This window comes from Spea bombifrons, chromosome 8, assembly GCF_027358695.1.
Source record: "Spea bombifrons isolate aSpeBom1 chromosome 8, aSpeBom1.2.pri, whole genome shotgun sequence".
Taxonomy (NCBI): Eukaryota; Metazoa; Chordata; class Amphibia; order Anura; family Pelobatidae; genus Spea; species Spea bombifrons.
Window position 1 is genome coordinate 29,662,564 of NC_071094.1, and position 21,114 is coordinate 29,683,677.

General features: G+C 39.8%; 2 protein-coding genes and 1 long non-coding RNA gene across 3 annotated transcripts; all 3 read right to left on the reverse strand.

The window, feature by feature from the left end:
• Window positions 1–747: 747 nt before the first annotated feature.
• On the reverse strand, window positions 748–2,175 carry LOC128503039 (uncharacterized). Its single transcript, XR_008355195.1, has 2 exons — window positions 2,065–2,175; window positions 748–1,527 (listed from the first exon to the last, which is right to left on the reverse strand). It is a non-coding gene; the product is annotated as an uncharacterized LOC128503039 (long non-coding RNA).
• Window positions 2,176–2,256: 81 nt separating this feature from the next.
• Window positions 2,257–8,648, reverse strand: LOC128503845 (uncharacterized). The gene is made up of 10 exons (XM_053474040.1): window positions 8,591–8,648; window positions 7,999–8,082; window positions 5,916–6,032; window positions 5,632–5,739; window positions 5,268–5,381; window positions 5,069–5,156; window positions 4,562–4,599; window positions 3,931–4,162; window positions 3,218–3,254; window positions 2,257–2,452 (listed from the first exon to the last, which is right to left on the reverse strand). The coding sequence occupies exons 1-10, from the start codon at window positions 8,645–8,647 to the stop codon at window positions 2,257–2,259; spliced, it is 1,071 nt and encodes a 356-aa protein (XP_053330015.1). The 5' UTR covers window position 8,648.
• Window positions 8,649–9,342: 694 nt separating this feature from the next.
• On the reverse strand, window positions 9,343–16,961 carry LOC128503846 (uncharacterized). Its single transcript, XM_053474041.1, has 6 exons — window positions 16,640–16,961; window positions 13,179–13,239; window positions 11,750–11,972; window positions 10,463–10,596; window positions 9,788–9,950; window positions 9,343–9,400 (listed from the first exon to the last, which is right to left on the reverse strand). The coding sequence occupies exons 1-6, from the start codon at window positions 16,808–16,810 to the stop codon at window positions 9,343–9,345; spliced, it is 810 nt and encodes a 269-aa protein (XP_053330016.1). The 5' UTR covers window positions 16,811–16,961.
• Window positions 16,962–21,114: the final 4,153 nt, after the last annotated feature.

Here is a 21,114-nt window from a genome sequence, read left to right on the forward strand (position 1 = left end):
AGACGCATTTGATAGTAGAGAAGGTACTTTGTAGAAGAAATCCTTTCCCATATTTTATTACCCACCAATAACATTTCTCTACAGAAAATAATACCTTTAAGTATTCATAACCTACTTTTCTTTTTTCCATGTACTAATTGCTTTCCTGTGTTAGTCTGTGCCAGGCCCATTATGTCTAAGTGAAACATCAATAGCTTGTACCATTTTGGTCAAATAAATAGTTTATCTGTCACTAGGATCATTCATTTTATGACTCAATCTCGCCTTAATGTAGGAAAGGAATTTTGTGTAGAAGAATGTTTATGTTATTGTCTATTGTATTGTTTATAAGTTATTGTCACTGAGTATATAGGCTTCTTAAATAGAAACTATGATTAAAAAATCTTTTGTATTATTTTTTTTTTTAGCAAATTGTATGGTTAGCGGCATTATATATTTAGGAAAAATTCCCAAAATGAAGGGGGCATGACTGGCCTAAGGCTATAGGAATAAGCACTCAAGATTGTTTATAGCCTTAAGTTAGATTAAATATAACTGAACATTTGGCAGCCTTAGTTGGACAAAACAAAAACTGGTCATAAGCAGAAATAAGGAGTCGGCCAGAACAACAAGAAGCTTGTATTTTGTTGTTTATATGCAAAAGAAATGTTCTCTGAACACCCTAAAGATTAACATGAATCAATAAAACCAAGTTCAGCTAAATGAGGAACAAGTTAGAGAACCTGATAAATACACAATACACAGGTATGTAAACAAGATGTTTATTTAAAATATTAACATAATCGTCCACATCTTGCCATCACTGCCTCTAGTGTTTCTAGCTCCCTTAGGGAACTTAATCTCTGGCACCTCATCCTACAGACGATTTGTAATATAGAAGGGCTCTCTCTATCCTAGACAACTCGATAATTTGCTTATATGACAGGGTTCACATTTAGTTTTTCCAAAAAAGAAAAATAAATAAAATGTAATTCCTGGAAGTAACTTACATGTTTCTAAATGTTAAAATCCATACATTGTAAAGGGACTCTGAAACTGCCCAATAGGATGATCCCTACAGGGCCACCATAGCAGATCATAGACCATAATAAAGTGTACTTTGTACATTAAAATATTCAAACAATTCACCTTAAACCATGACAAATTGGTATTAAATAATAAGGCTTTATAAATCTAGACAAATAAAATCACACATTTTGTAAAGTATGGATTGGTGACCACACAGAAGAATCCAACCTTAACCAAATCATCTCCCAGTACGCATGCAGTTTATTGCTTTTGCTCGGAGTATTTCCCAGTGTCACATAATTAGAAATAACACCACTAAGAACAAGTAAACAATGATATGGAGGACATGGCTGTCCTGCAGCAGTGACATAGACTACGAGTCACCGTTCCATTCTTCCCAATTCAGCGGCAGCTGTGTTTTTGTGCTCTGTCCAGAAATGTAAGAAAGAGTAAATGTACTCTTCATCCAGATGCCTGCTCTTCACCAATAATCATCCCAGACAGGTCACCCAGCAGCTTCTAAAAAGGCAGAAAAGTACAGTAACATTTCCCGTCCCTACTGTAACTGTTATCTGGAGTCAACGGAGATGCAGCTATGCCCCAATATTGGTTTTTGGGATGAGCAGCTGAAACAGAATTGGATTCTGTGAAACTAGAGCGGTTTTACACTTAGACACATCGTCAACAGCTAATGTTAAAACTACCATTTTATTATTCTCTTGCCGTAAATTAAAAGGGATTATCTCAGTGGGCCTCATTAAAGGAAGACTCAGATGTCCAAACATATCATTTATAAGCATAGGAGCTGGTGTAACATGCAAAGATGCAAACATATGGGGAGTTATGAAAAATCACCATATTACATTACATTTATATATAAAGCGCCGGCAGATTCCATATGCATTTGCTTCTTTCCTCTTCCACAAACATTTGCAAGGGGGACCAAATTAATATTGAAAGGGGCCCTCGGCTATCGGATTATGGCTGGAGAGCCCCTTTAATTTCCTATGTATGTAAAAAGAGTTAGAATTACAAACTGCATAATCTGTTACTTACAAAAAGAGTTTCTTTGTTAGCAATTAAATCTTGAAATGCTTCATAGGACTTCCTTACGGATCCCATAATACTTGGCGTGATCATTTTCTTAATCTTTTTCAAGAATTTATTGATTTGCCAATCTGTTAGAAAAGAGAACATGCGGTGTGAGAAATTTGTGCAATGGGTTATGTAGTGTTTCTTTTGTGAAAATTAACAAAACTTGCCTTGTATTTGTTTTTCAATGAGTTCAAGTGCCTGTCTCTTCAATGACTCTGGCTGCACAGGTGGAGGGACCTCGGTAGACTCCAGCAAATCACTGATTTTATTCAGGTAACACACAATGTGCTCTTCTGAAAATAAATGATCTATATTCTGTAGTATTTTCTCATTATATGTACTCATTTGTCTGAAATTCATATAAAAATATGCACCAGTTAGTAGCAGATTATAAATAGAGATCAAGTGAAAAAAATGTTAACAAGGACGTTTCTATAATGCAAATCTAAATTGCTTAAATTAATAAAATCAGAAAATTGTAAATGTAGCACTTTCTAAACTATTGGATTATAAATCTCAGTAATGAAATCCATAGCTACTAGTAATTATATTTATTTTACTAGCGTTTCAACAGGCAAAGTTATTTCTGAAGACAATTCTTAGACGCTTGAAATATAATTTAGTTTACATCATACTATTAGTAACACAGAATCCCTGGTTATCACTGGTATGTCCTCAAATTTCTATGCCTTAATCTGTGCTGCTGTATCAGCTCCACTCTGCTGTCTCTGATCACTTATGGTCCTGAGCTCTGGGATACAACATCGCACTCATTTACAGTGAGCAGGACTGATGATAACAAGGGTGTGCGGACTACATGTCTGTTTCAGAGAGGAGAACGATACTAGGGGGAAAAACAAAGTAAAGCATGATAATGGGTCTGACCGAGATAAGGATACTGCATACAACCCTAGTGTCTGTTTTTTTATGAGACTGTCCCAATTTTCAGTGATTGTCCCATGTAGCTGCCCCACTGTCTCGCTCTTGCAGTTGGAAAGGCGGCCAAAACAGGTGGCCCAATCTGGACACCTTAAAAATGTGGGTTACGATACTAGGAGGGGGACAGACTGTGGATACTGGTAGAAAAAAAACAAGCAATCTGGTTATCACTTACCCAATTAAGTGCGCAAATCGGAATACAGGCTTACCACCTACAAGACAGCAAAGGTTTTTGTCAGCTTGGTTTGTAACGTATCCTGGTGGCTTTTTAAATGTCTTCTAACGTCACTAGACCTGGATTAGTAACCTACGTTTTTTGCTAGATAGATGGTGCCTTGAAAGAAATATGGAAACATAAATAACTAGATTTCTAGTACCTAAATAAGATGCCTTCACCTGCTCTATTTATTTTTGTTGTTGTTGTTGTTGTCTATATATGACTCTTCGCTGTCAGATATTTGCTTCAGAGATGACCTCTCTATTATTCTGGTCTTGAACTGCTTTAAGGTAGGACTTCCATTATTTTGGAAGGTCTGTCATTAAAGTTTAATCGCATAAAATCAACGTGCAAACTTTTAAGAAGGTTTTCAGTTTCTATGGCAGTGAACTATCAGTGTCTGCTTTTGTGTTAAATGACAATTAAACATTCCTGGCAAAAAATCAAACTCTGTATTTAGTTTAGAGTAGGTGGAACAGCTCTTGTAAGATTGCTTATTTTTCCCCCTAAATCTATTGTTTTATAAAATTAATGTTCAGCTGTGAAATGAACTGTACCAAACATACCTTAAATCAAATTTTGCATAGAGGTCCCGCCCTTTATGCATTCCAGAATTTAAGTATTAGATGCATTAATATCAACTTTGCTATCGATATTATACTATATCATACCTAGAATTAATTTGTCAGCCAAGTTATAGAGAGCTTTCAGAACCGCTTTTTCCATTTTCTTCTTGTTCATTTGTGTTTCCAGCTGTTTGTGGCGGTGTGGGTTTGTGTCATCAGGATGAAGACTGCTGCCGGTGACATCATAGCCTTTAGTCATTGGATCTATGTCCTTCGATTCTTCTTGAAATTCATCACTTTCTCCACTGTCTAATTCAAGTCTTTCATTTGATGTAGACTATATTGTTTGGATAGATTCAGTTGTTTAATTTTAAGTTTTGAGTCAAGCACAACTCTATTTAACATGTTTCTCTTATATGCAATTGCATCCAAGGCAATCTCTCAATCAGCATAATTACACCCACAAAGGTGTTCCAGACCCGAAATAAGAGGCCAGTTTCCACTGCAACAGGGGCAAAAAATTAAATGCATATTTTTGCCTCTGGGTTTCATGAGTAAGACTCAGCTGGTGCCCCTGTGGACATGTTTGAACTAGTACTATGAAACTAGGTGTCATCTTGTGTAGCCATATGTCTATTCCGTACATGCTTTAACTCCTTTACTGTAAACATGCCCAACATAAGCTATTCATTACAGCTTCAGTTTTTGGGCAGTGTCTGCTTTGAATTTTACATACCTCGTTCTGTTCAGAAGCAGATTGTGTTCTTTTTCTATCTATGAAGAATACACAACAAAAAAGACAATGAAGCTGTAGATTTCTGCTGCATGAAATATAGTAGCTAAAATATGATGATGATTTCTCCTGCAAGAAGAGCCATGTGGGGCATTCATACTTAATATGGCTAGATGTTTGGCAAGCCATGTCACTCATTTAGCTATCAGCACTAATTACAGGAGAAGTTAATGGGGAATGGAAATCGCAAAGTACCATTAATAATCAAATAATAAAGAGTTGCAAGAATATGATGATACTACACAGATAAATTCTTAGAGTGGAGTTTAAATAAAATAAAGATAAGTACGATGGAATGAGAGAGGGGCAAACATGTCAGGAAAGAGAAGGGAACGTTCATGGCAGAGACAGAGACAAAAGGGCAAAATGTTAACCTATTGAGTACAAGGTTAATAAACAGCTATACATATTACTATGCCACAAGAAATTCTGATTATGATTTTTTTTTACCTTTTTGACTACTTTCAACATTCAGTGATTTGTACTCAACCCTGTCACTGCTCCAGCACAGATCATCCAAACTGCTCTCATCCGATGCCTGTATTTTTGAAGAAAACAGATGTAGGGCTGTGTAGAGAGATATGTTCTCTGTACAATATATAGGAAGGGAAACCCTTGCAGACACCGTGGACCTTATGAAGTGACATACCTCTCTTTCTAAAAGAATATTATCAAATAAGTCTTTGTCCTCTTCATAGCTGAATGGTGACAAGAAAAATGCTGCTTCTGGATTCTGATCCTTTTTAATCAGGTTCACTATATGCTGGAAAAAAAAAACATTCGTTCAGAGCTTTTAATGGGAAATATAGAGGGATAGATGGACGGGTGTGAAACAGGTGAGTAAATACAGGCCTGCAGAAATCCCATTAATTTGCTAACAATGTTACTTCGTGCACCTAAATTTCACATAGATTTACCCAAGCCTGAAGTAGACAGATTACATGAATATATATTCTGCCATAAGAAAGAGTATTTATTACCCAGAAACTCTGCCATGTTAAAAATATACTTACATCAATAAATGTATCTGGATCAGTAATAGTCTCTGACAACTGTGTGTCTGCACTGGCAGGTGTATCTTTTGGGGTCTTTGAAATAAATTCTTCCAAATCTGGATATTTCTAAAAGTGGAGATATTAAAAAGATACACATGAAAGCAATGACTGAGCGCTTCCTAATATAATTGCAAAGGAGTGTTTTAGTTATAAAAACATAAACATGTTTTTATTTAATGTGGCATTTTCATAAATTGTGTGGTGTTTCGGTTCCGTTTCTGAATTACATTCAAGGATTTTACCTGACACAGTTTGTGGTAGAGCCGTACACAATCCTCCATGCTCCTTTCAGCCTCCCAAAGTTCACTCTCCAGTTCATCCCTTTGAGACACACTGATCTTAAACATACCGTCTGTCAGCTGGAAATGTAAAATGGTAATGGTGACTGTGATTACAATTCATGGAATATTGAAACAAACTAAATACTCTAGAATGTCATCTTTTGAAAACTGTGCTATACTTTGGCAAAACCATGTTAACACCTTGGAACCTGGGAAATGAGCTCATTCTTAACGCGATCGGCATTTAAAAATGTAAGTTTTCTGGCGTTCGTGCCGGAAGCTGTTACATCAGATAAGACAGCAGAAAGCCAGTGATGCCGGCTTCTGCTGTCAGGGGGGACAGCCTGATCTTGTGTGTCCCTGCTGCTGCAAGAAGGGCAGGACGTACCCATACGTCCATAGGGGATTCTTGGGATGCATTTTTTTGGATGTACCGGTACATCCATAGGGGACTGAAGGGGTTAAACCCTGTAACATCGAACCTTTCCATAGACTCTCATAAATTCGATGCAATGACTTGACTATTGTTGCAGCCAAATTGTTCTGACTGACCCTGGCTGAGCCCAAAATGTGCTTGGATTTACCCCAATCATCTATATTTGGTTCCCTCAACTCAAGACTGATTTAGTGAAAACTTTTACTAAGAAAACCCCAAATTACAAGGTGCTGTAGCATCGAATATAAAGGGTCCTGCTTCAGACTTAGTTTTTCAAGGTACAAGCTAGCTTATATTTGCGCACCTTAGTTGGCATCACTGATGTCACAACTACGATTAACAGATTTCTTTCCAGCTCAAGCTGTTTCTGATTTATTTATTTTGAGTAGTCTCTCAGCTCGTATTCTTAGTTGTTTACATTTAAGGGACCATGAAGGTCAAGAGATAGGGACTGCCAAGTTATATTGTTACCAAGACTATCCAATGATACCCAGCCATCATAGTCTTGAATCAATTCCAGCTGTCTATTAGCAGAACTACTGCTATTATTACATGTGCCCATCAACACTTTTTATATTTTTTTAAATTCCATATGAAGATTCTCATGTGACAAAGGCAAAGGATTTAAATGTAGACGATAGCCACATCTTCCCTCAATTTATTGTAGGCCATTCATGTCATCCAAACATACACTTAACAGACCTATAATAGGGCACTGCTTGGGGTCTTCTAAATGCTTGGAAGATTAAAGGGTTCTCAAAACTTCAAAATGTTGGGAATAGGGCTGCAACAACTAATCAATAACATCTATAATAATCAACAGTTTTCATTATCGATTCGTTGAATTTGTCCTGACCATAAGACTAAGATCCAGATCCCCCGCAGTACTGAAAGGGACCTGGATCCTCCTTTCTGGCACCGGAAGTGCCAGACAGCAGCAGAGGTTGTGAATGTGCATCACGCAGGTGTCCACCGGCTGTCCCTACTAGACACCAGGGACACCAGAAAGTCTGGGGGGGGCAGAGTGGGATATCAGGTGGGTATGAGGCATATCTGGGGGCAGAGTGGCAAGCCTGGGGACAGATGTGCATAATTGGGGTCAGATGCTCATTACTGGAGGGCAGGTTGGCAAATAAAAGGAACTAAAAACAAAAAAAAATTTCTCAATCATTGTTTTTATTCAATATGAAAAAATCGTTAACGTGAAGAAATAGTTTACTAGTAAAACTTTTTTAGGTATTAAAACCTAGTTTGAGAAATATTGTGTTTGGATTCTTGTACCTTTAAAATATAGCTTTTATTATTATGTAAGTAAAATAAGAAGGCAATTAGAGAAATGCCATCGTGATAGAGATAACAGTGTTGAGTACAATGACACATGTTAATGTAAATTTTATGTTTTTTATTCTGCTGTTTGTTCTTAACACCCTGTTTGTTCATTAAATTATTTGAAATAAACCAAACAATTGCATATTTTTTTTTATCCGATTAATCGGAAAATAATCGGCCAACTAATCGATTCTGAAAATAATTGTTAGTTGCAGCCCTAGTTGAAGAAAAGTTTCAATCTAAAGAAAAAGCACTTCAAGGAAACACTTTTGGTGATACCTTAGAGATGGAAGCAAGCCAATTTTCCTCTGTCCACTTCTGGCAATAGGACTCACACAAAATCTCAAAATCACTTGAGGACTCCTTTAAAAAAAAAATATAAACCTTTGTTAGCGTATATAAGCACCGATAGATCATGACAGAATCTTTGCTACAAACAATTCTAGATGGTATCTACAGTTATTACTAGGGGGGCAACCCTAACATCAGACTTCTGTACATCCCACCATATACAGGGACAGCAGCTGGAACATCTATAATGCTTCTTCCTCGCCTTTTGTGATCACTTTTATACTGCCACATTCACTGAGCCAGAAATAGCATTATGGTCATTGCACGAGAGTAAGACTCATGGCCCTTTCATAGTGGGGATGTGTACAATGAGTCTCCATCTTGGAAAAAGCAGCCTACTAGTGCCACCTTACTTCATCAAGGATTGGACACCATATTTTGCTGGCCAAGTGATATTGAGGGTTGTTCTGGCACTGGGACTAGATTATTATATTTGGCATGTGTGGGAGGTGGGTTGCAGGTTGGGAAATACATGTTTTTCCCATATAAGATGTAATTGTTTCTTCCATACTTAACTTACATGATCGGTAACACTATCCAAATCATCTTCTCTATCACTGCACAATGATCGAAACATGATAGCTGCAGAGATACAATTCCAAAATTAAGTTGATGTGGACCAGTAAACAACCAAACTTTTATAAAGTAGAAATATTATTGTTTTTTTGTTGTTTTTTTTTAGATATTGTACATATAAAAGCCAGTTGTGTTACTCGCAACTCTACTGAATTCACTGGAAGGGCCAATGGGTAAACAGCCCTTTCCTACACATCTATTGACTAAAAGGATTGTGATGGCCTACGTGTAACTAGAAGGATATATTATTTGGCAACAATGCAAGAACCGCAAATAGGCTGCTTGATTATCCACTAAAGTGATTAGTGTGGGGGATCCCAAACCCAAATCAAACCTCTCTAATGATTAGCTATTTAGCTATTTACACGACCACAACTTCCAATGTACGAAGCAGACTCGCACGGTTCAGAGGAAGACCCATAATCAAGGTTATTGTGACTGCATGCTGGTTCCACTGAAGGGTTAACTGGGGACATTAGTAGCATACACTATACACAGTGCAGTTGGAACTGGTAATTTCATCCCTCTTCCCCTTCCCCGGCTAGCAGTGTGCAGAGAGATCTCTGTTATCATTGATCTGGGGAACCAGGTCAAGACTTGATACTCCTTCTATGCAGAACCACTAGGCCACTATAGTCATTTTTATCAAATTATCTGACCACCATCTATACTATTAACATATTTTGCAAGGTCCAACTAGATGCGGTTGTTATGAAATATACCTTTTTTGTATTTTGTCCATTTTTTCTTCTTCCTTTTAAAAGAACACATAAGAAAATTGAAAACAAAACTTGCGCACAGATCCTTTCCCATTTATAGGAATCATGCAGGAGATTTCATCATGACACTTCCCAAGTGCACTGAACATCAGCCTTTTAAACTCACTTTACAGTACAGTATGAATAAACACACTTTGATTTTATTGTATCTCTTATGTAATAGGTTTAATTTCCCCTAGTTAATATTTTCAAACACATTTAGATTATTTCTAATCAAATGGGCATCCAATGTCTACAAAAAAATGAAGCACCATATTTTTGTTGGGGATTGTTACTGGTGAGTGCAAAAGGGGCTTGATATGGGTAAAATGGTGAAAAAAACAGAAGTATAAATTAGCTTAAAGCACCAATATTCAGCTTACCGATTGGGTTTCTGACAATCGGTCTGCAGGTCAGAATGTGAAACATTTTCTGTGGACATTTCTGGGTGTCCTTGAGTCCCATCTGTTTGAGAGCCTAAATAATTGACAATCAGTTGATTGATGACAGTGGGTTCTGCCAAATTATTTATCGTCATCTCTAAAACTGGGGAAAAAAATGAAAGGATGTTAACTAAAAATAAGTGTCTACTTGACATTCAATGTTAATGGCTTCTCGTTATAGATTTGGAATCTCAGGATGATGAGTTAAATTCAATGTTGAATGCTGCAAGGACCTGAGTGGATTCCTATGCAAGGGCAAGCAATGGTTTGCTTAGCAATGAAGAGAGCTTACATGCTGTTATATTATTCTAAAGCATCGACAGAATGGGAAAGAGCAATAATGCCATGGGAGACAAAGGAGAACCTAATGTCCCACCTCTGTTATCAAGCCATTCTCCAGTCAGTCATCTACTACCCCTTTTGTTCACATCTCAACCCATTGTCTATGCATATGACCTTTTGACAAACACCTAGGGGTGTTAGGATCGCAGATCCAGCCCAGAGTATTTTAAATTGGCTAATGTATACATCTGAACGAAGTACGAGGTTATTGGTAAATCTAATCTATCATATGTCACTGAGAGTTATTTGATCTGATTAATATCAACAACTTACCCGGTATAGCTAAAGCTTCCGTTAATAAGGGCATTATGTAATCAGAGTTTTTTAGAGTATCTGATAAGAAGTAAAGTAGAAGAGATTTTGTCTTCTGTCGTAGGAAATTCACCTCCTCTTCACGATTCATTTTGCTGTAAAGTGAGTAAATGAAGACATGTATGAGCAGTAATGCTGTTTGCTATGGTAACATATATATTATATGAAGGACTGTATCTCAGCACCTTTAACATAGGGCATGTATTACACAGGATGCACCTTACTGGTTTGCAGGGACATCCATGTTGTATGGTCGAGACCTTGTAGTCAGCCGACACATGTGCCAATTATAATGTGTGATGTCTCGAGGACCCGGTACTCTCCCTAATTGCTATTGCAGGGCCGTCCCACTGTGCTGCCTGGACCAAGAATAAAATGCTACCCCCCCCCCACATACACATCCATTATGTGACACCCACATGAAAGCACACAGAAACTCATACTAATATACTCATCCGGAGACTAACACACATCAACACAACCAGCCAATCAAAACTAACACACACAGATACTCACACTAACATACCCAGACACACACACTAACATACCCAGACACATTAACATATACACTCAAGCTAACACAACTACTGGACACACACTACTACACACCCAGACACTTAAACTAACAAACACACACTAACATACACAGACACATATACATAAAAAGACACCCATACTAACATATCCGAACACACAGTAACATACCCAGACACACACACAGTCACTACACTATCATTCCTGGACACACTTGAGTCCTTTATTTATTTATTTATTTTGTTTTAGTGGATTTAAGTGACTACTTTTTACGTTAACAGACTGAAATATGAAAATATACATGGTTATTTATTTCGTTATTGCTCTCTATATTTAACAAGGGCTTTGCTATGAATTCAATTAATGGATTGTAATTAATTTTTGTATGAAAACTTTGACATAATGTTTTAACTAATTAAGTTATTGATTGGTGACTTTTGATATAAGCAATCTATTAATTCACTATTCTATTGAGTATAAGCTTTGAACATAGGAATGAAGACACTAATTATTATTCTATAATTATTTTTTTATAATATTAACCCATATAGAACCATATTTTGTTCTGGTTGTGGTTGGCTACATCTGAAACATTATTACTGACATAATTATGTTACCAGCATATTCCTATATGAAGATGCAAAAGGGTTATTTTGGGGGCAAGGAGCGTGACCTGTACACTGTGGGCACAAATTATCATTAGATATACCTTACCTTGTGATTGCTGCGTGACTCTTAAATTTATTTACATGATCAGTTAAACCTTTAGTTATCATAAGAATTATTTTGTAGTTGTCAATATGCTTTGTTTTTGTTTGTATATTATTGCAGGTATCCAGAATCGCATTGCTGATTGGCTTATATAGAGGCTGGTTCTGTATCTCTTCTGGAGCATGAAGCCATGAAGAAATACACAAGGAGTAGATGCACCGGATTACTGGAAAGAAGAAACATCAGAAGTTCAGAAAGAGTAACATCATAAAAATCACATGATAAATCACCAAACCCGGGAACTTCCCAGGGAGCTTTTCTACCTATTTATGGATGGGTGGGGTAACCATGCGTGGAGGAGGGGCTAGCTGTGCTGGGGGCGGACCCAGTCTCAGAAGTGTTTAGTCATAGAAGAAGTGGGGGAAAAGAAATATGAAGGGAACAGGTGTGGCCAAATATCAAATGCCCAGAGATAGAAGAAACTGACCCAGAGAGCAAGGGCAGCAGCGCTATAACTGGAGGCTCAGATTATTCCTGGGAATGCAAATCGTTTCCTAAAATAACCTCTTGCAAAGCATCAATCATAAATTGGATTAATCATGCACATGAACATACAGATTAGGTGTCAAGTTGCGCATTGCTATAAAAATACACCAAGTTTTCTGACAGAGCCATTTATATTATGTGGGTGTTGTCACAAATTACCTGCAAATCTGCCCAAACTATGCTACATGACCAAAAGTATGCAGACACCTGACCATCGCACCTATATGATCTTACTGGACATCCCATTCTAAAACCAAGAACATTAATATGGAGTTGCTCCTTTTTCACTGGAACTGGCAACAGTCTGAGGAAACTCATTTCCAGTTCTAGCATGACCGTGCACCAGTGCACAAAACAAAGTCCCTAAACCCATGGTATGATGGTGTGGAGGAATTTGAGTGGCCCACACAGAGCCCTGACCCTAACCCCACTGAACACCATTGGGATGAATTGCAGTGCCGATTGTGAGCCAGGCCTTCTCATCCAACATCAGTGCCTAACTTCACAAATGCTATTTTGGCTGAATTGGCACAAATTCCCACAGACACTCCAAAAGCCTTCCCAGAAGAGCGGAGGCTGTCAAAGCCACAAATTAAGGTGCAACGCCATAGTAATGTCCATGGTTTTGGAAAGGGATTTCCAAAAAAACTCATATGTGTGTGAAGGTTAGGTGTCCACATACCTTTGGTCATACAGTGTATGTGGTAAAAATTGTGAGATCATTGGGCATTTCAGGCACCAATCTTCTCCTTTTTGTTGCCGGTTCTGGGCAATAAATAGGACATTTGCCAAGAAAGCCAAGAGCAGAACATAAAGCCAGCTGCTGGTACTATCCTTAATTGTAGATGGACAATCAAGCACTTCTAGGCTCTGTGAGACTGAGTACCTCTTTCCAGGGCTTCCTTGATATCCGTATTATTAGTATAAGGGAAATCTACCGTATCACACTGGAGGAAAGAAAAAAAAAATTAAAATGTCATTGTTATATGATGCACTTTGTAATTTGCAGAGGAAGACTGTCAGAAGACAGTGGGGATGTGTAATTACGCTTTAGTGTATTGTATGGTGATCAGACTGCTTTTACAGAATGATGTCTGCCCTCCCAACACCTGTTTGCCAGCTGTCTTTTAATTCTGCAGCTGTATTCTGAGCCTGTATGGGACCTGCTGTGATACCCACTCAAAAAAGAAGGGCTGCTCCTCGATTAATCACTTAGATGACCCACAAAAGGTCATGCTATGTCTTTGTTTTTATGAATTTAGAATGCCAATATAGGCATAGATTTCTAGTGTAAACAGGGAAAAAGAAAAAATGTCGGTGCGCTAATCTAGTCACAGGCTCAAATAATACAAATGTATAAGAGGCCTACCAAGCAGGTGTAAGCATGCTGCAAAAACAGTGTATTGGCTGTACAATGTATACAAAAAACAAAAACTGTCTGCGCTTCTTACCCTAATAAAGTTGGCAACAAATATATAAACATAATATAAATGAGAGGTTTTGGTTATATGAATTGGCCAAAGCATAATATTATATATTATGTTTATATATTTGTTGCCAACTTTATTAGGGTAAGAAGCGCAGACAGTTTTTGTTTTTTGTATAGATTTCTAGTGTACCTCATCCATGGACCATGGAGGCTTCCGTGGCAAGTACCACACCAACTTCTACACGTTGGAGGCCTTTTCTGGGGTTACTGTTGGTGCCCCCTGGTCATGGAACACCCGGCAACTGTCTGACTTACCTGGGACTAATACTGGCCTTGGAATAGGGCAGATCGGAATCTCATTAAAACCCTCTTTGTACACTAGACCTGTTGTGTAAACCTTTGCATTTACAGTAGACCCACCAATAACCATTTAATTAGCACAATCATTTGCAATGCTGTACAGATCCTTCTGGTGTTCAGAATGTTAAAGTTATTTTCAGGAATCCAATAAAAATATTTCCTGTTGGTGCTCAGATAGAAGGAAGTAGAAAATGAAAATATGACCTAGAGCAGGCATGTCCAAAGTCCGGCCCGCGGGCCAATTGCGGCCCGCGTTCCGGACTGATACGGCCCCCCAGGTGAGCCATGGGACTTGGCGTCATCAGCCGGCGCAGGGAGAAGGAAAGCGCGAGATTTGGGCTTTCCTTCTCCCTGCGCCGGCACACACAGCCACAAGGGCATATGATAAAGAAATTGTGTAGGGGAGGGTTAGATTTCAACCCTCGTCTACAGTAACTTTAAACAGGGTTCATGTTTGACTGTAGACGAGGGTTGAAATCTAACCCTCCCCTACACAATTTCTTCATCAGATGCCCTTGTGGCTGTGTGTGCCGGCACACACAGCCACAAGGGCATCTGATGAAGAAATTGTAGGCAGTGGCGGAACTACCGGGGTCGCGACTGCGACCGGGCCCTGGAGTTCTGCCAGTCAGTGGGGCCCAAGGGGTGCTGAGCGGTTGCTGAAAACGACCGCTCGGCACCTCTTGGGCCCCCCTGACTGACAGAAATCCAGGACTCCTCTGCTCGCCGCCGCTGCTGCTGCCGCCGCTGCCACCGCCGCCGCCTGCCTCTGCGCTGCCCAGAGTGCAGTGTTGGAAGCGTGAGGCGTTTGTCTCGGGTGCCGGCGCTCAGCGTGAAGCGCCGACACCCGAGACAAACGCCTCATGCTTCCAACACTGCACTCTGGGCATCGCAGAGGCAGGCGGCGGCAGCAGCGGCGGCAGCAGCAGCCGCGGCGGGACACACAGGAGTTGACGGTAAGTGACCTACAAAGGGGAGTAGGGAGGGAGTGGGTAGATCGTGAGAAGGGGGGGAGGGAGAGGGTAGATCGTTAGAAGGGGGTAGGGAGGGAGAGGGGAGATTGTGAGAAGGGGGGAGGGAGAGGGGAGATTGTGAGAAGGGGGGGTAGGGAGGGGAGACAGTGAGAAAGGGATAGATGTGGTATGCCGTTTTCAATAAACTTTGCATAAAATAGTTAATTTACATTTAATTTTAATGGTTCAGAAAATGTCAGGCAAAATGGTCGGCCCTCGCACATGTTCACTTCATCAAATCTGGCACTCTTCGAAAAAAGTTTGGACATGCCTGACCTAGAGAGAGTCGAAGGTTAGGGGAAAAGTGAGCTTAAAAAAGAGATACCATACAAAAAGTGTTTGAGATTAACTTAATAGCCTGCGCTTCTTTGCATCCCTGCTTAGAAGCACCTCATATTTCAGCTCCTTGTACTATTACAAGATCTGAAGGGCGGTCTAGAACCAAAATGTGTAGCACATTTCCTCTTACATGCTTACAAGTGGTTTGAAGCATTCTGTTAATTTAGCACTAACACCCTGCTCTCTGTGACATCCAAGGGAATAGTAGCTAAAGTCAGATTATCTATCCTTGATCAGTCACACCGATCCTACACTAAGATGGATTTCCCTTTTTAAGAGGCTCTAGAAATAGAATAGAATAGTGTAATTTTCAGATAACACAACCATTACGTAGTCATATCTGTTGAGATACAAACTTTACAGTATAAACTCTGAATTTTGTTAAAATGCACCAATAGCTGTCAAGGACCTACTTCAGTAATAAATACTCGTTCTTAGAACATGGTTGTGGATGTCATTGTATTCTCTCACTTCAGGAAGAGTGAATGAAAGTACCGGAGTGCCTATCTTTCGTTTTTTAAATAGAGACAGCAGACATAACCTAAAAAATATATGTTACTTGTGCTAATCAGTGTACTGCAGTATGTGGCTTAGTGTTATGACCTTGTAAAAGTGGTATTGATTTTTAGTTGTGTCTGGACCAGGGATGGACAAAAGCAACGAGTGAGGTAACTGCTATGGGGCAAGTGGGACAGTTGCCCCAGGAGCTACAAGTGGTAGGGAGAGCTGGAGTTGCCCAACTGGTGTTTCCCTGAACTTCCTCCCACTTTGAGAACTACAGGATATAGTTAGTCTACACTTTCCAGCACGCTCTGTTGTATAGTCCCAAAAACAATCAAGTTGTCTTGACTACATCTACACACCTAAATTCATTAAGTTGCTGCCAAGTGATTGGCTGATTAGCTATTTGTGTTAACAAGCAATTGAACAGGTGTAAAGTGGCCAATGAGTTTATGTTTCAATTATCTCTGTATGCAGATCTCTTAAAACTGGCTAAACAAATCAACACAACTGTAAATTTAATGTGCTAATGAAATTTGTTTTAAAATACATTATTTCTTTTTGATCTTGATATTGTGTTGATTTCAATTCTAATCAAGAATAGTCTTAGCGTTTAACACTCTATAAATAATTTTCGAAACACAGAATTTTATGGCGGATAAGAACCATTTGGCCCAACTTTTTTGTGTCTTGTAAACAAAATACCTGTCTTTTTCTCCTAACTTCCTCGGGTGTGTTCCTTTCACTACCAGCAGAAATGTTCTTTTCTGTAGTCCATGAGAGCAAATTCCAACCCGCGTACAGATAATTCCACATCATACCGACTGCCATCCAGAAATAAGACACGTAAAACTTTACTTTACAGGAGAAAGACATTGTTGCAAACTTAACACGCTCCAGATCTTAGCAATGAATTAAACAAGTTGCTCTTTCCAAAACCTGCTGTGTCACATGATGCATGTTTAGCTTGTTTCCGGTAGGTGGAACTCTTGCCTGCCCTTTTTCTTCAGCTGTTAGGGAAACCAAATTCCTTAGTGAAGACCAGCGACAAGGCATAAGACATAAATTAAATGAATCTGGGTTATACATACAGTGTGTGTCCATGTGTATATTTGTTTATATAATTGTCTTCTTTTCCATTAGTTCTTAACAGTCATGTGATCTGTGTGTCACCCAGGTGGTTTCCAGGTCTGTTCCTTAAAGGGATATTTTAGTGTCACTAACAGCCTTACTAAAGAATAATACCTATTAAAGTAAACTGTGAGAGTACATAGTACATGTACAAGTAAATAATAAAAACACCCTTATCTAAGGTAGAAACTAGACTTGGGCGCCGGCCAACTCTTTGTGTTCGTCTTCGTGGGGGAAAAAATTTGCCCGTTCCTGTGTTCAGTTCGGGTGAATATTCGTGTACATTCTTCTTTTCATTTTTTCCTTTGTTTTTTTTGTAGAAGGGGTTAATATGGGGTTAACGCGGTACGGACTACGCAGCAGCTTTGGCGCCAGGATTTTAAATGTCCGTACGAGCAACTCTATTGGTCGCCTACAGGGGCCTCCTCTGCCATCAACCAATGAAGTACACCTGTTCTGCCTGCTCCCGTCGTTCGTACAGACTTTTAACTGTTGGAGCAGGGAGACCAGTGGTCTTTTGGTCGCCAGCAGGGTGCTCGTCTGGCATGAACCAATTGGTTGATGCCAGAGGAGCCCCCTACTGGCGACCGATAGAGTCACTCGTACAGACTTTTGAAATCCTGGTGCAGCAACTTACACGGAGTTAAAAAGGCTATGCGAGTGAGCCTATTGATCACCTGCAGGTGCCTCATCTCGCACGGCCCTTTAACCCCTGACGGCGAACGTACGGATTTCCGCTTCCGTTAACTCCTGCAATGCTGCGTAGATAACAGGAGCGAAAATCTGTACGTTCGCCGTCAGGGGTTAAAGGGCCGTGTCTTTGGTGATGTGAGTATGTGTGTGTCTGGGTATGTTCGTGTGTGAACAAGTGTCTTTAGATTAGTATGTGTGTGACTGGTTGTGTTTGAGTATCTGGGTATGTTTGTGTGTGCATGTTAGTGTCAGTTAATGCTTAGATTCTGAATGTGTGTTAATGATGAGTTGTGTTAGTGCCAGTGTCTGGGTATGTGTTAGTGTAAGCGCCCATCCAGAGGTCAGGCACTGGATCTACCTTTGGTTTTCTTGATAGTAAATCGCACATTGATAATTTTTGCATAGAGCTGGGTAAGTATTTTTTTAACGTGGCACATCAAGAAAAGTCAAGTTCAAGCCAGATGTAAGATGGCTAAAATGTCTCTTCCCCTTGTGTTTTGGGGTATCTGTGTACATCTGGAAGGACCTGGTTATCCAGAAGATGCATTGGGCTTGGCTCATACAAGTGCTGGTAAGCAGGGCTGGGGCTTATGTCCCACCACATCTGGCATACCCTTCTCTAGTTTGTTGCACAAATAAAACATGTTTTTTTAATTTTGTGTTGATGTTAATGAAAAAGGAAATAACCACTGTCACCACAGGGTGGCACTACTGTAACAACATAATATGGTGAACAAAAAACATAAATGTTCAGATGTTGTTTTACTTGCAAACCTATAATAAATGCCTAATTGTGACCAAGAAAATTGTAAAATAAGAAGTGCCAAAAACAGAAAAGAAGATACCTAAAAGAGGAAAAAAGGAGGAAAATAAATAAGAACCTCTTGTCTCATCCCACCTCCTTCTAGATTTCTGTTTCTGTAAATTCACATTTCAGCCCACTTCTGCATTACAGAGTAAAAAAATCTCCATCAGCATATCGGACCAATTCCTCCAACAAGGGCAGGCTAGAACTGAAACATGAGGTCAATTTCAAGAGAGACTCCAGCCAAGGCCCCTGGGAATTAGCATATCTTAATGTACAGGGCACATCTATGAGTGTGGGTGAATGAGCAGTGATTGGTGGGTGCATGGCGGGGACGGGGCATACATTTCAGAGGGTAAATAGGGGTAAACTTTGGGTGACCTGGGTCATTGCCATTTTGGTAACTGGCTAGCAGTCACTTCCCTCCCTCCCTCCCATTGTTTTCTGTCATTTCCATGTTCTAACTTTCTTCTCTTTGTCACAGCATGCGGATGGCGTGTCCTTGCCGGTCATGAATTGGTGTTGGTGGATATGGAAGGTCCGTCCTTAACACCCCTAACCTCTTGTGGTAAGGTCAATGACCTTGGTCGTGCCCACCGAGCTTATGGTCGGCTGGTGGTTAGCACTGGTAGATGGCAGCACAGGGAGTTGTTTGTTGTATTGGATGACAGGGGAGGTGAGTACCTCGGTGGTTGCAAGTATGGAAGCTGGGCTGGCAAGGATGGAGTTAATATATTAGTACTGTGTTTTTCTGTGTAAATTATTTATGGTTAATATGTATTTGTGTGTTTTCACAGTATGGTTTTTGTTTTGTAATAAAAGCTGTGGCCTGTTTTTCATCCATATACAGTTGTCGGCGTATTATTTGGGTAAGTGGTTGGTGGGTTGGTAAGGGGTGGTTGTTTTGCCCCGAGCACTATCCCCCCTTCGTCATACATGCACTTCCCCTTTTTAAGATAGGAGTGTGGTACCTTGTAGTGACTGGTGATGTAACTGTTCTAGACCAAACAGGAGACACAGTAGGCAAAAGGGTCCCAGTCTTCATCATATGAGGCCCCTCCAAGGCAGGAATGACTCCTTCTGTCCCTCACTGGCCAAAAGGTCAGCAGGAGGGCCATATCTTTTTGCCCTCTCCTTCCTACAAAGGGGGATCGGAGCAGTCTTCAAGGGAAACCAAAAAGCCAATCGCATCAAAAAGAAGACTCTTTTAAGAACTTATCCCCACTTTGACATTTCTTATGCAATTCAGGCTCTAGGCTAATGCATATGTTATAATAAATAATCCTCCACCTGCTATACAAAAGGGCAGAGCTGGAGCAGAATATAAAATGTGTAAGGGTCCGATGCTCTCTTTGATGTTACCAGCAGGTCCATCACCACTAGCACCCGCCACCCAATCAAGAGCTTGGAGCAATCTCAGATCATACATTCCTGGGGGCTCAGATACACCCTGAATTTTAAGCTAACTCAAGGTGGATGAAGTGTTTCCCTAACTCATACAGTAGGTACTACACTTGATCTTAGCCAAAAGGCCATAAAGCAGCCTAGAACTAAAACACAAAGCAAATTTCCACTGCATGGTAACCTCAGACATTAATTTCAGACTTATCAGTAATGCTCGGTTGCTATGCATCTAGTCACTGGAAACAAGAAGGTTCACACCTGGACTTATCTTTACTCTTGGAGAGAACTACAACAGATATCCAAGGTAAAGGCTATTAAAATGCTGGTTATTTATACACTGTCTATCCTTGGCTTAGTTAGTCTACTTTTGTGTGTGCATTTTTTTTCTCTAAGTGTAGAAAGGTGAGTCCAGACGTAGACCCCACTGCTCAGTGGACCAGAGGTTGTCACACAAAGGACCAGAGGTTGTTGTATCGATTCTTGGCCCATGCTACTGCAAACCTCTGGCCACAGGTTCACCCCACAGCAGTTCCTTTGCCCACATGCATTTTTATAAACCCATCTACATCACAGCTTATTGACACAGCATGAGAAAAGCATGAGAAAAACAGTAGTTAGATTCTGGAAATAATGTTCCCATACAATAGCTTCCTAAAAGCTAGTCTTGCATAGTTGTAAGTGGGAAATGTTACGTACCTAGCAAGTGTTTAGGAAGGAGAGTCCCTTTGTGTCACCCAAATCCCTCTATCCTTTTTTCCTCCTCTGAAGTTTTTACATAGGTTAGACCAATGTTGAAGATGAAATGTAGAGGTTGAATGTCTATTGAAAACTAAAACAATGCCATACTGTATGCTTTATTTGTTTGGCTTTTATTTGATTGCTTAGTATTTGTTTCTTAGCTTGCTCTCAGCTCTACGTCATAATGTTTAATGCTTAGCTATTGTGGTTAGTCGTTACTGCTTTGGCCAGAAGAGGTCAGTCACCACATGGTAGACCAAGCTACACTACTGAGTGTAGAGGTGGAGCTGACTGGAGAACACACTTCCTCACTCCAAACCTGACCATAAATGGAAATCCAGAGTAAAACCCTAGGAGGGTGACCTGCTGTCATGTGACTAGAGTAGTACATCAGTTCCTTGTGACTTTC

Coding starts and splice junctions, on each gene's coding strand:
- LOC128503845 (XM_053474040.1), bottom strand. CDS start 8,647: ATGTTTCGATCATTGTGCAGTGATAGAGAAGATGATTTGGATAGTGTT. Junction 6,033..7,998: donor GGCTTGCTTCCATCTCTAAG/GTATCACCAAAA, acceptor TTACATTTCCAG/CTGACAGACGGTATGTTTAA. Junction 2,453..3,217: donor CGATTTGCGCACTTAATTGG/GTAAGTGATAAC, acceptor TATGAATTTCAG/ACAAATGAGTACATATAATG.
- LOC128503846 (XM_053474041.1), bottom strand. CDS start 16,810: ATGTCTTTCTCCTGTAAAGTAAAGTTTTACGTGTCTTATTTCTGGATG. Junction 9,951..10,462: donor GGAAGCTTTAGCTATACCGG/GTAAGTTGTTGA, acceptor TTTTTTCCCCAG/TTTTAGAGATGACGATAAAT. Junction 9,401..9,787: donor GATTGTCAGAAACCCAATCG/GTAAGCTGAATA, acceptor TTCTTTTAAAAG/GAAGAAGAAAAAATGGACAA.